General features: G+C 38.6%; 1 protein-coding gene across 6 annotated transcripts in view; it reads right to left on the minus strand.

The window, feature by feature from the left end:
- CFAP61 (cilia and flagella associated protein 61) overlaps positions 1 to 12,375 on the minus strand; it is a 118,627-nt gene that overhangs the window by 62,323 nt on the left and 43,929 nt on the right. For all 6 annotated transcript variants that reach the window (XM_056357463.1, XM_056357464.1, XM_056357465.1 and 3 more), the window contains one exon: positions 5,306 to 5,433. In XM_056357463.1, coding sequence (XP_056213438.1) covers positions 5,306 to 5,433 — 128 coding nt within the window. The remainder of the gene's footprint in view (positions 1 to 5,305; positions 5,434 to 12,375) is intronic.

The raw sequence follows: 12,375 nt of genomic DNA on the forward strand, positions 1-12,375 counted from the left end.
AAGGCAACAATGTCTGAAGCACGCAGGCCCGGTGACACTGAACACATGGTCGACTACAACATTGTTCTGGATTTGCCCTGGTATGAAAAAAAGGCAGTCAAAAGGAAGCACATGTATATCAATTCATGTGGCAAAGATAGATAGTATGAAACAATGAAGATCACTAAACCATTCATTACATGTTAGCTCTGTGATCAGCAAGTAAGCACTAACTATTTAATTAGTCAACTAATTAGTGACAGGCAACATGGAAGGCTTCAGATGTTCTCAGACAAATGCAAAGATAAAAAGCCTAATTAAACAGCAAGCATTATGCTAACTATTGCCAAACAGGACAGATGTGCAGGATATTGTATAATACTGTGCCGCCAGATAACGGCAGTTTAGCTGTTCTGTCAGAAACCACGTTTTAAAAATCCCTGCCATTTCTAAACTAATCTTAGATACCCTTAACTCACAAAGGGAGAAACTGGCCTGCAGACAAAAAAAAATAAATCACAGGTTTACTAGGTTAGATTCTAATTCTACTTTAAGAAAAAAGTTCAGGACTTGGACAAAAATATACTTTAATCCATTCACTTTTTAAACGAAGTAATTATTTTAATGCACCCACACGGAGAGGGAATATATTTTGCAACACTTTCACACAAAATATTGTGATCTCAGCCACCATTTATTGCTATTTTGTGTAGCACATTATGTATATTTCCAACATCCTCAGAGAATAAGTCATTGTTTACACCAGAGGTTGGATTACGGAGGTTTTCAAAATCGTGGATTAAAAAGGGTTTTCCCTATAATCAGAAGACAATAACGCTTTCCACAGCTATATGCAAAGAGGTGGATAAAAAGCTAATTGGTTCACTACACTGGAACCAATGACAAGATACTGCTGCGAGCAAGCTTTCTGCGTTCTTGCAGCCAAACTTCAATCACCTGCTGTCAGGCCGTACTAGTTAGCATGCTGTTCTGTGAATCATCCACCCGAATAAACTGAAAATGCTATTTTTTAAAACTGTATGTTCTTCTGGCCTAACACTGCTGCCATGACCATCATTCTTTAATTATCCAAGAGAACAAGAAGAAAAAAAAAAAACAAACCCTGCCCTCCTGGTAAATCTGTATTTAGCAATGAGGTGATTTTTTAAAGCATCTCAGTACCTGGGAATATGAAAATGTTGGGCTATAGCTTACATTCATCAGGAAACCCATTTAGGGAAAACAGTGGTTTAGCTGAGGACTGTGCAACTCAGTATCCCCAATTCTAGTTGTTCACAGGTTTTTAATTATTTAACTGCAGTTGATATTTCTCCTGCTGAACCTCACCTCCAAGAACTGGTATTTGCAGAACTCTGAACAGAACTCATTACTCCTTGTCTCATATTCATAGGTATTGATACTCTGTATTCACGAAAACAGGTTTTACACTTGCAAATCATTTTCAGATACAATTTTCATTGAATACTTGCAGGTTGAATATTTGAAACTGCTTTTTCATTTATAAATTCAGTATATGCATACTTGATCTCAGTGGGGATGACAAAAAAAAGGGTAACATTTTAAAAACTTCTGTAGATTTAAATCAGGGTCTTCATTCATGATAATTTGCCAATGTTAGTGGCTCATCGTACTGCAAGCGTAAGTGGGGGCACACACATTATTTACCAGAACGACTCATAAAACTCTTTGTAATTTTTTAGAGAAACTAAAAATAAATAAAACTTGCATTTTATCTTAACCTCCCTTTGTAGTTTCTTTGATTTGATTCACTCAGATGCTGAAAGGGCTTTCTTCCCACATCCTTCAACAAAGGGGAGGCAGGAGCGCCAGCCAGCACTAACAGTTTGGAGGGCAGAGAACAATAGAGGCTGAGAGACTCTGTGTTGCTGGGCTGAGCTGCATTTTCACAAGGCGGGTTATTTGTTCAGTTGCTACTTCTCTTTTAGGACTGCACATTGCTCAGAGTTTACAATCCTTTAACAAATGGTCTGATGCTGCTGCAATTTACGTAAGCCTTGTCTTAGTGCTAGAGAGTGACCTAAGTCCTGGCTTTATGCTAGGGGAAGCATATAATTGCACTGCCCAGGAGGAGCCCCATGCAGGAATTGTGGGAATCACAATTCCTTCCCTGCTTGCCATGCTCCTGCAGGGAAGTTAATTACTGCAGCAATTTATGATGCAACTCACTCTCCCCCTTCCACAGTGTCTCAGCTCTGCTGCCCAGCTCGCTGCAGCTCCTCACCTCAGTGCTGCTTTCACACCTGTACTTATGGACAGCCAGCTGTGCAGGAGAAGGGAGGCCAGGCTCTGCCTGCACTGCTGCGAGCGCTACTGCCTCCACCATTTATTTGCCTGGTTCTTGAATAAAAATTTCATGTGCATCCTAAAGAAAAGCAGCACCGTAGCTGCAAACATGTCTGCATGCGATTACACTCCAAGAAAAAAAATCAGCTGAAGATATTTATTCAAATAGTGAAACGTGTATAATGAGATCACCTTCACTGACCTAGTGTTAGATTAAGCACAACAGAGGCAATTCTCCAGGGCTGAGAGTGTCCCGAGCGTTAGGAAGAAGCTTCGCCTACTAACAGGTTATTCTGTAGACTCATTTGCAACATTTCCACAGTGCCCTTTGAAATAATGAGCACCAATCTGGGTGCACCAATGCTCTGGCCTCTGTGACGATGTGTTTCCAGAAACGCTACCAGCAAGGTAACGAGCACCAGTGCAAGACTGCAGCAGGATTTTGTAAGGTGACAGTTCACAGCACACACTCCTCCTTTGCAGCAGGGGCTGTAAAACTCATTTTCGGTTCGGATGGATGGATAAGAAGCGGTGCCCATGGCTGCTCCACGGCACCGCTTGAGGAGCGATGATGCTGAACTTCCCCAGAAGCGCTCTGCCGCCACAGACATGGTGCAAACCACAGTGCCGCTGCCCCAGCACAATGGGAGCCAGGAGCAGCCGTTGCAGCTCTCCAGCGAGGAGAGGTAATCCTCCTGATTACTTCTCTGTTCAACAAAAACTGTGTTCCTTCAGTCTCATAGAAGTTGAAAACACTTGTAAATCTAGTTCTGATAATTGTTATGTAGGTAAGTGAATTACATTTGTGTGTTTCCATGGTGACTGATAATGTAAAATAATTAAGTATGAAGAATAATGAGGAGAAAACTACTTCCTCTTTTTAAGGATTAGGGGCTTACAAATTGATTCAATCTAGCTATTTTTAGTGCATGTAACCTTTGCAAAGAATATTAGAAAATTATGAGGAAATTAAACTAAATTGTATTAAAAGGCCTTCACGTTGATCAGGAGGCTCTTATCTGCTACTGATGTGAAAATTAAAAAAACAATCTTCCTTAAATTTATACATATATTACATAGTAATATACATATTAATATAAATTCTGTGACATTTTGGCACTATGTGCTGACTGCTTGCTTTTTGCATTCTCAGAGCAATACACCATTTCTCTTCAGCAGGAGCGCTCTATTTGTGCAGCACTGGAGACAAGCACTCTCTGCTGTGTACAAGAAGGACATGTTCTGCAAGAACTCTTTGCTAGAATATAGTTCAAACAAAACTTCTGGCTGAAAAGACTTGGTTAAGGTATCTCGGAGGAGGGCACCTATAAAGGATTGCTCTGCAGAAACGACACTACCTGTATGTTCTGTTCACTGCAGAAGGACTTAAGTTTCTGACTGACAGACTTGGAGCATAAATATGCTTTGCTTTTCCCTCACAGTATTTCATACTGAAAGCGTGTAGTAATAAACAACACAGGATGAATAACAAGAAAGTGGCTAATAGCTCTAAAGCACATTTTAAACTGAATTTTGAGTAGAACTGAAGGCCTAAAAGGTGCTGAGAACAGAAGGATGAGAGGGAAATGGTTTTACCTCAAGAGGGGATGCTCTACAGGAAGTCAGGAACTAAGAAAAAAAGAGCAAGAAACAGGTATTTTTTTTCTTCACTGCTGCAGCAATATAACAACATCCGTATAGCACTTCAACTTTGCCTCTTCTTGCCATATTGATGTTTCAGTTTGTGATGTTAACAGTGGTTGTAGTAGAAATACAAACTCTTGGTTTAACAGGAAAAAAAATAGGCAAAACTTCCAATTTTCTGCCAACCATAAAAATGACAGCCTCCCTTAGTTTTTGTAACAAACATTTTGTAGTAACAATCGCATTCAAAATTTTAATTTTATATTAATTTCTGCAATTCTTTCAAGAAATTTCCAGTATGTATGTTTAACGTATGAGGAAAACAACAACTGCGTAAAAGGAATTGCATTCTCACATATACTGTTTGACTTCCCAATAACTGCCTAAAATTGGAGGTATTATGGAGGGGGTACAGGCACAGAAGGTGCCAACAGGGAGGTATCAGAGAGAGGGAACCCCTGTCCTAACGTTGAAGAGTCTGTAGAACAGCAGAACCTGTCCACAAGTTAACTCTGGCTTAAACAGCAGAAGGTATAAAAACAGTTGCGTACATTTATTCCCCTTCTCAGCCAGTTTATACAGTTTATTTACTCCAGCTTGGATAACCCAAGGTAACCACACCAATTTGATTCGCAGTTTTACTGCTGAAAAATTCTTTAATGTATGTTGACAGCCTACGCTCTTGGTGGGCCACTGAGCTGGCTGACACTGCCAAAGAGCAGTGTCTTCTGCTGCACCTTTCCCACACCCACTCCAGGGTCTTCGGCAAAAATAGCAAAAGGGCCAGAAATGAACATTTTTTTGGTTCCTGAACAATCCCAAACATCAAAAGCCTCATCAGAATCAAAGGTATAAAAATGTGTTATCAGAATCAAAAGAATCACAGTTGAGACTAGAACTTGACAAGCTTATGTTGTACATTTCTGCACAGCTTTGAAACACAGCATCACAATGAGGTAGGAGAAGGGAGGGATTCAGACAGTGATTTGTGATCCCACTGGGCACAACTTTAAAGATCAACACTGCTTTGGAGCACACATGAAGGGCTATGAACTTAACCTCCACCTGTAGTATTTTTGTGTAAGAACAAAGATCAAAGAGATTTTAAGTATGTGAAATTCTCATTTTTAGTGTGCCTTCACCTTGAAGGATCTATGAGCAACTCTGTCAGTACTTTTGAGTTCCAGAGCCAGCCAGGATGCAAGTACCTATCTCTTTACATCTGCAGACACTCAGACCTTTAACATCTAGTACTTGGATACAGACTCGAAGCATGCTTCTAAATGGAGAAAACAAGCCACTTCTAACAAAAGGTAACACATTCTTCTCAGTAAAGGAAATAAAATTACAAACTTACCAAAAAACGAGTGTTTCCAGAAATGAGATTCCAACATCAGATGCACCAACCACCACAATTCTAGTGTTGATAGACACTTTAGACTCCAGCACCAGCTTTCGATTTATGTGGTTCAAAGAATAACTCAACTGTAAAAAAAAAATATGTAAAATTACACAGAAATGAATTTTTTTTTAAAAAAAACATAAACCTGCTAAGAATCATTAAACCATCAGTAATGCATTACCTTGTGTTCTTATAAAACTTATTATGGCTAACTGACAGGACTAATACTACGATTTTCCTGTGCATGGCACAAGATAAATGGTACTAAAATGTTGAAATATGTGCATGTTTAACAGGTCACAGAAAATTAGCAGAGCTTAATGGTCTGGCTGCTTCTGGAAAAGATGCTATGGAGTCCTTGTAAAAGAGGAGAAAATACTGCCTCTTCTATAATTTACTACTATTTAGCTAACACCTGGGGAACATATATTCATGCAATGTTAAGGCCATTTTTATACCTTCTAGAGCAGTTTTTACTTTTGCAGTTCTATTTATGGAAATGGTCTTACTTGTAAATTAATTAGAAACTTGCATCTTGAGTGTCTTTGTTGGTTTAATTGAAAACTCTTCCAAAATGATAGAACTAGCTTTCTTTTTTGTTAAATACAGGGCAGCTACACTGAAAGCCAGGCTGTCAAATGAGTAAACTAGTATCTCAATGCCACTGAGATCAATACTCTGGCCAAAAATCTTACGATAAAGTTTTTAATTACTAGCTTATCAGTTTCCATTCTTAATGCATACACTGGTTAAGACAATAAACTCCATGTAGGTTGTGGGTTTTTTTATAATTTGTGTCTCTAGGTCTTGCTAGATAGCAGAGATTCTCAAAACAAATATGCAAGAAAGGTCCAAGAAATAATATTGCATTTGACTTTTTTTTTCTACCCTGAACTGTATTTAGTTTTCAAATTTCTGAAGAAAGACAGGGAAATACTTTCCATTTTGCAGAACAACACACCTTGCATTTTTCTTATTGCTTGGAGCAACTTTTATTATTTGTCAGACACGTCTCTATATTTCTGCTGTGTCACTGAGGCAGGAAGCAATCTAAGACTTCTAACAGGTTTTCCTCTATTACAAATAGGAGACAGAGGGTTAATAAAATTAAGCCCTCCAAATTCCTCCTATGAAATTACAGTAGAAATATATTCTTTATATATTAGTTGACAAAGTAACTCAATATATGAAGAATAAGTATTTTATTTTAAAGCTATGGTAATTACATTGGCCTTCTCAAGAACTACATTGCACATCGAGATTCCCAAGAGATATTTTATGCCTTGTCTTTGCGATGGTGGAGACCCACAGCTGAGATTTCAGCACAGCCTCACCACAGAAGGTGGAGAATTGTCTGTGTAACATACTATAGAGTGCCATCGCCTATACCTTAAGGAAGGATTATGGATCAATTACTTGCAAACCGCCATCACTGTATAGCAAGTGATCTGAAATGTGGCAAAATTAAATGTCTTCTTCAGTCAGGCAACATTATTTTTTACTGCCAGACAAATGTTCTTCTGGTTGCAATTCATCACAGTGCAATGATGACATCCAGTGGTGAGCCACATTCATCTCAAGGATTGGACTGTACCGAGAAAACTCCAGAAGATACTTTAAATTGAAAGGTACACTAGCCCATGGTGGCTGCTTAACAGAGAAGTGAGATGTATGAAACCTAGCACATGCCCACAATCTCAGAGGCAGCTCTACACCAAGGAACAACTTGACTAGCCAGGGATAAGCCACAGAACAACTGTAACACTGCCCAGATTGTTGTCACATAGGACATCTACAAGTCTCTATGAACAAGCCTAATAATCCAATCCAAAGCCAGTGCTAGTTAGTGGTTAAACATTTCTTACATCAGGATTTGCCAGTAAAAAGGCGTTCGATCATCAATGAAAATGCAGTGTTTCCACACTTCAGAAACTGAAAAACATTTTTCTATTTAATTGAAAACGTACATCCCTGGGAAGAGATTTTAAGAAATGAGAAGAACCAATGCCAACTATTAAAGGCATCCCCGACTGCTTAAAATAAAACTTGGACAATGTTTTTTCTAACATACTAAATGGGTGTGCTCCAACTACAATGTCTGACATGGTTCTGACAAGTGCTGATGTATGTGGAGATCTCACGCTACCACAAATAGGTGTTGAGGATGCTGTGCTTAAGGCCCTAATCTTGGTATTCAAATTCCTTGGCCTTGTGAACTCTGCAGACAAGAACTCTGACAAGCTTTTTTTGCTGCACACAGAGTTGCAACTTTCTAGAAAAGCAATGCCTTCTGGAGGAAAAATTATTAGTGATGTTTACTGAAATGTGGCTTTTAACAAACAGTAAAATGGTAAAAAGAACATGAAGACAAACTACTTGTAATACATTTAATGAAAGTAACTAGACAGGACTGTCAGCAGCGAACAGGATAAACCCAACAGACCTTACAACAACACCAAGTTCAAACATGTCCTTGTACTGCAGTGCTGTGTTGTTTTGGGGGTTTTGTTTTCGGTTTTTTTTAAATGTACTCCAACAATGAAATACAAAGCAGTAATACAATTTCCTAGGGAAGAGTTGCATCTAAGTTATGAAATGGCTTCTGTATCAATGATGCAAAGGCAGCGTATGAGTAGAATATAACTGTTTTTGTTCACCACACAATGGACCCAACACCAACAGCTGTCATGCTTCAGAAATCACCTTTCTAACAGTGAAGTACACTAAATGGCCCCAGGGAGTAAGGAATTAGGTGGATTGGTCCCATAATACCACCTTATTTTAACAAAATGTCAGGACAAATGACTACATATGTTCCCCAGAGGAGTAATCAGACATCATAATTGATAGGTCAATAGCAAACTAGCATTTATTTTGTATCTGATTTATTAAATAAAACAGCAATCTAACTAACATAAGGCAAAAAGCAATAATTGCCATTGTATGAAAAGGTATACATAGCTCAGAAAAAAAAAAAGTATTTTCTCTGATTATACAAAAGATTACTTCCCCTCCTTCCCACCTAGCCTCTGCCACTGTACCACCTGCCATGGTGCTTCCACCCAGGAGGGCAGAGGGCCCTCAGCGCCTTCAGCCCCCATGCTGACAAAGGTGGTCTTTCTCAATCAAACCACAGAGAACGTGTTTTTTCATGTGGACAGTCAGCACCATCCACTTAGAGGCCTTCAAACTTTATCTCAATTAAAAATGCTTATGCATTTCTCAGAATATGCCACTGAAAACACAAACCCTACATGTAAATCACATCTTTCACTTGGTCTCACAGCACAGCATCTGCCAGAGGAGGATTAATTTATAGCTTTAAAAATTCACACATCCTTTTACCCTAAGTAACCAATGGAAAAAGAAACATGAGATAATTATTTGGTTTTAGCAAACACATTTGTGTGGGTTTTTTCCTTTGCACTTTCAAACTATGTAAAGCATCATACATTCATTGTGCGTGCCCAGATCTCCCATCTGGGTAGCCACTCAGTTTACACATTGCCTGGAAATGTATTCATTGTACGTTTACTCAACAGTATACATTGGTGGTACAACCTCAAATGGAGCATGTTTTGTAGCTCCTTTTAGTTTGGTTTTATTAGAGCCTGGGATATCTGTAGGATTTCTAAAAATATTTATCACAATTGCTCTATAACGGGTCTTGGTTTTATAGCCAATGTCACAGAATGTTACATTCATTTAAATAGAAAAAGCACCAAAAAATTAAAAAACAAGTTGGACAGAATTTCAGCTGTGACAGAAAAGGGGCAGTGCTATGTTCTAAACTGGGTATTGGTAAATATACCCTAGTAAAACATAGCAGAGCGTCAAGGAGCTGTTATACTCATCACCAGAACTCTTTATTCAAAGACTCCATAACGCAGCAGAATTTAGACTCAATTTTATTACACACTGAGGACTTGGGCCTTATCCAGCTAAACACACTTAATTGTTTGCTAAATTTCAAGTATGTTAAAAGTGCTCCCGCATTCAGAAGGACTCACGGTACTAAAAGACAAACATGGGACTGACTCATTTGCTATATACTCAGCATCCTCACAGATCCCTTGTTACTACAGGATTATGCTACTTCCAAAGTCAATCTACAAAATGCTTTGAAAAAGCTTTAAAAAAAGTCTGACTTGTTTTTAAGCAGAAATTACTATCTTAGCTTGCTGCAAATGTCATTAACAGCTGTATAGTACTGGCACCATGCTTTCAAAATAAAGATAGGTCATCTTACTTTTAATTTCACACGTGCACATAAGTGGTAAACATTCAGAGCATTCCTGTTAATGATGCCATCTGGTGCCTCCCATAATTGTGTAATATTCACCCTTCCAAACAAGATGTAATGGCAGCAACACACAAAACCCACTGACATTTACAGTAAGGAAATTTATTATCAACCATCAGTTCAGAATGATTGTGTTTGCATGACTACTGGTGCTATAAAATCATCACCTTTACCAACTAAGTGGAGGTACAATAAATAATGGATTTTAATCCATGCACATATTATAAAAACATTAAAAATTCATTACTTGAGCACAATAGCATCTTAAGCAACAGTTACTTCTTTAAAAATTAATACTACTTTCCTGGTTAAGTGAAAACTATACACACCAAGCCTTTGTTTATATATGAACCAATATGTTCATAGACAAATTATAACATGTAGGAATTATTCTGTTTTAACTTTGGTACATGAACCTTAATATTTAAAAAACAGGGAATTCTCTTGCCCATGCTACCTAGGTACTCTCTCCTATATTTATTCTCTGTTATCTTAGTAGAGGCTTAATGATTAAAAAAATAAAAAATAAAAAATACTTTTGCATTTTAACTACTTTCAGTACATTCCAGTGCCTCAACTGATCTCATACAGAACTGAAACTAAGCCAAAATGAAACCTCCTATTACTACAGGTTTTCTACAAAGCCAGAATACACTTTGCTTTAAGGCAGAAAACTATAAAGTAAAATAGCACTAACAGCTTTTCTTAACCACTTCTAGTAATTCAGTGTACCTTCAACTGTTATTAAAGAGTACCATTGGAGAGAAGATGCCTACAGAAGCATGGCTAACTATTTCTGTGGTAATGCATACAGACCACGATGGGGAATGAATACTTCCCAGTTACTGCAGCTCTGTAAGCTGCACTGAGATACGCTCTTATACACATTTGCACTTCAGGTGGGCGCACATTCCAAAGCAAAGGTTTTTTTGCTTTATAGTACTTTTACCTGTCCACCTTCCTGACATTTCTCTTGGGACGCATCATGTGAAAAACCTTGCTCCCTCAATTTCTTTGAACCATTCAGTTATGCAAAGCTTTTTGCTTTGTTCAGAACAGATTTTTCTGTTGTACACAGCCTCTTCCCCCACGTCATGCTTATTTTAACTCTTTGGTTTTATTACTTTTTAAATGCAACTGAGCTAAAATTTTCTAGCTGCAGTCTCCAGACTAGCTGGGACTTGCAGTCATGATGCAAATGTCCCTTCTTTTTCTTCTGCTTTCGTCCACCTTGACAGCAAAGTGTTAACTGTCAGTATATCAGTTCTGAGTCCCTGATAGGTCAGGGGAATGGATTATGCTCAGCCTGGGCTGGTGATCCAAAACATTCAAGATCCTGTCCAATTTTTTTCAGTAAGAAGTACTGATGAAGGTGTAGTCAAGTATGTCCCAACTAGACAGAGACACTAACATGTAAGTAAAGAGTTAGGGCAACTTCTAATTAGCTGCCCTAAACATAAGAAAGTAGAAGCTGCAGAGAGTAAAATGCTCAAGACATAAAAAAAGCTCATTAATAGAGAATAGCCCAGAACAGTACTTACACTTGCAACTCATTTGAGTATCTTCTGCAATACAAAGAATATGTATGAACATATGATTTGATGGAACAAGTTATAAGATTACTCTAAAAGCAATGATGTCTTGTTTAAAAACATCTTGTAAATCTTAAGTATTTTCTCTCATTTTACTTTATTATTGTTATTATTTTAAACTGCTTTCAGGCCATTTATTCTAGCACTTGCCATAAGCATCAGCATGGAATCAAGTAAACAGACAAAAATACATGCATTCTGGCACTGAAAACTAGTAAGTTAGCAGTGCCTTGTATTCCTATTTCTTCTTGAATCTGACATTAACATTTACCATTTCTTCTGTGGTTAAACTCCCATTTCTCCCAGACTACAAACAGGCGGGCAAGCTTTCAGCCTTTCCTCATTTTCTGACTCCAAATAATTTCATGTGGTGGTACAGAACTACACACAGACAGCATAAGAATATGGACAATAGGCTTGCTTTTCTTAGCCTCTCCTTTTTGCAAACCCCTTCTGGATGGTCCAGAGCAGGGGTCCTCAAACTTTTTAACCAGGGGGCCAGCGCGTGGATGAAGTGGCAGGCAGTCATCTGCGGCTGCTTGGTTTCCCCCCCCACACCCCCCAGTGGGGGAGGGGACAGACAGGGGGGTTCTGTAAATACCGGAGGCTGGATTGAGGATCCTGGGGGGGTGTATCTGGCCTGCGGGCCAGATACAGACTACACTTCTGCAAAAACCATACACACCACTGATAATGTGACAGTAAAAGCTCCATGAGTACCTTACAGGGAAAAGAGGACACTGGAAGTTTTGCTCACAATGGTAAAGGAAAAATCCTCTTTTGAAGAAAAAAGGCTAGTGCTGTTAATAAGACTAACTCGTTCCATAAGAGTTAAGCAGGCTTTGCCATTCTAGTGACGATGGTACAATTCACATAACCTGTAAAGCAATGCAAGTATGACAGAGCAGAAGGATGCCACCTCCCACAGCTGATGCCACCGCTCAGAACAAAAGGCGGCACATTTTCATGCACTGCATTACTGAATTCCATGTACATGAGGTCTTTTCAGATTCAAAACAAGATTTATACTGATACAGTCCTCTGTGGGCTTTTCAGTCAGGTAAACCAACCTGGAACTAACTTTTTTTGAAGAAAAATTATGATCTTCAATAGCAGATCAAAGGATGTAG

Source organism: Falco biarmicus, chromosome 12 (assembly GCF_023638135.1).
Source record: "Falco biarmicus isolate bFalBia1 chromosome 12, bFalBia1.pri, whole genome shotgun sequence".
NCBI lineage: Eukaryota > Metazoa > Chordata > Aves > Falconiformes > Falconidae > Falco > Falco biarmicus.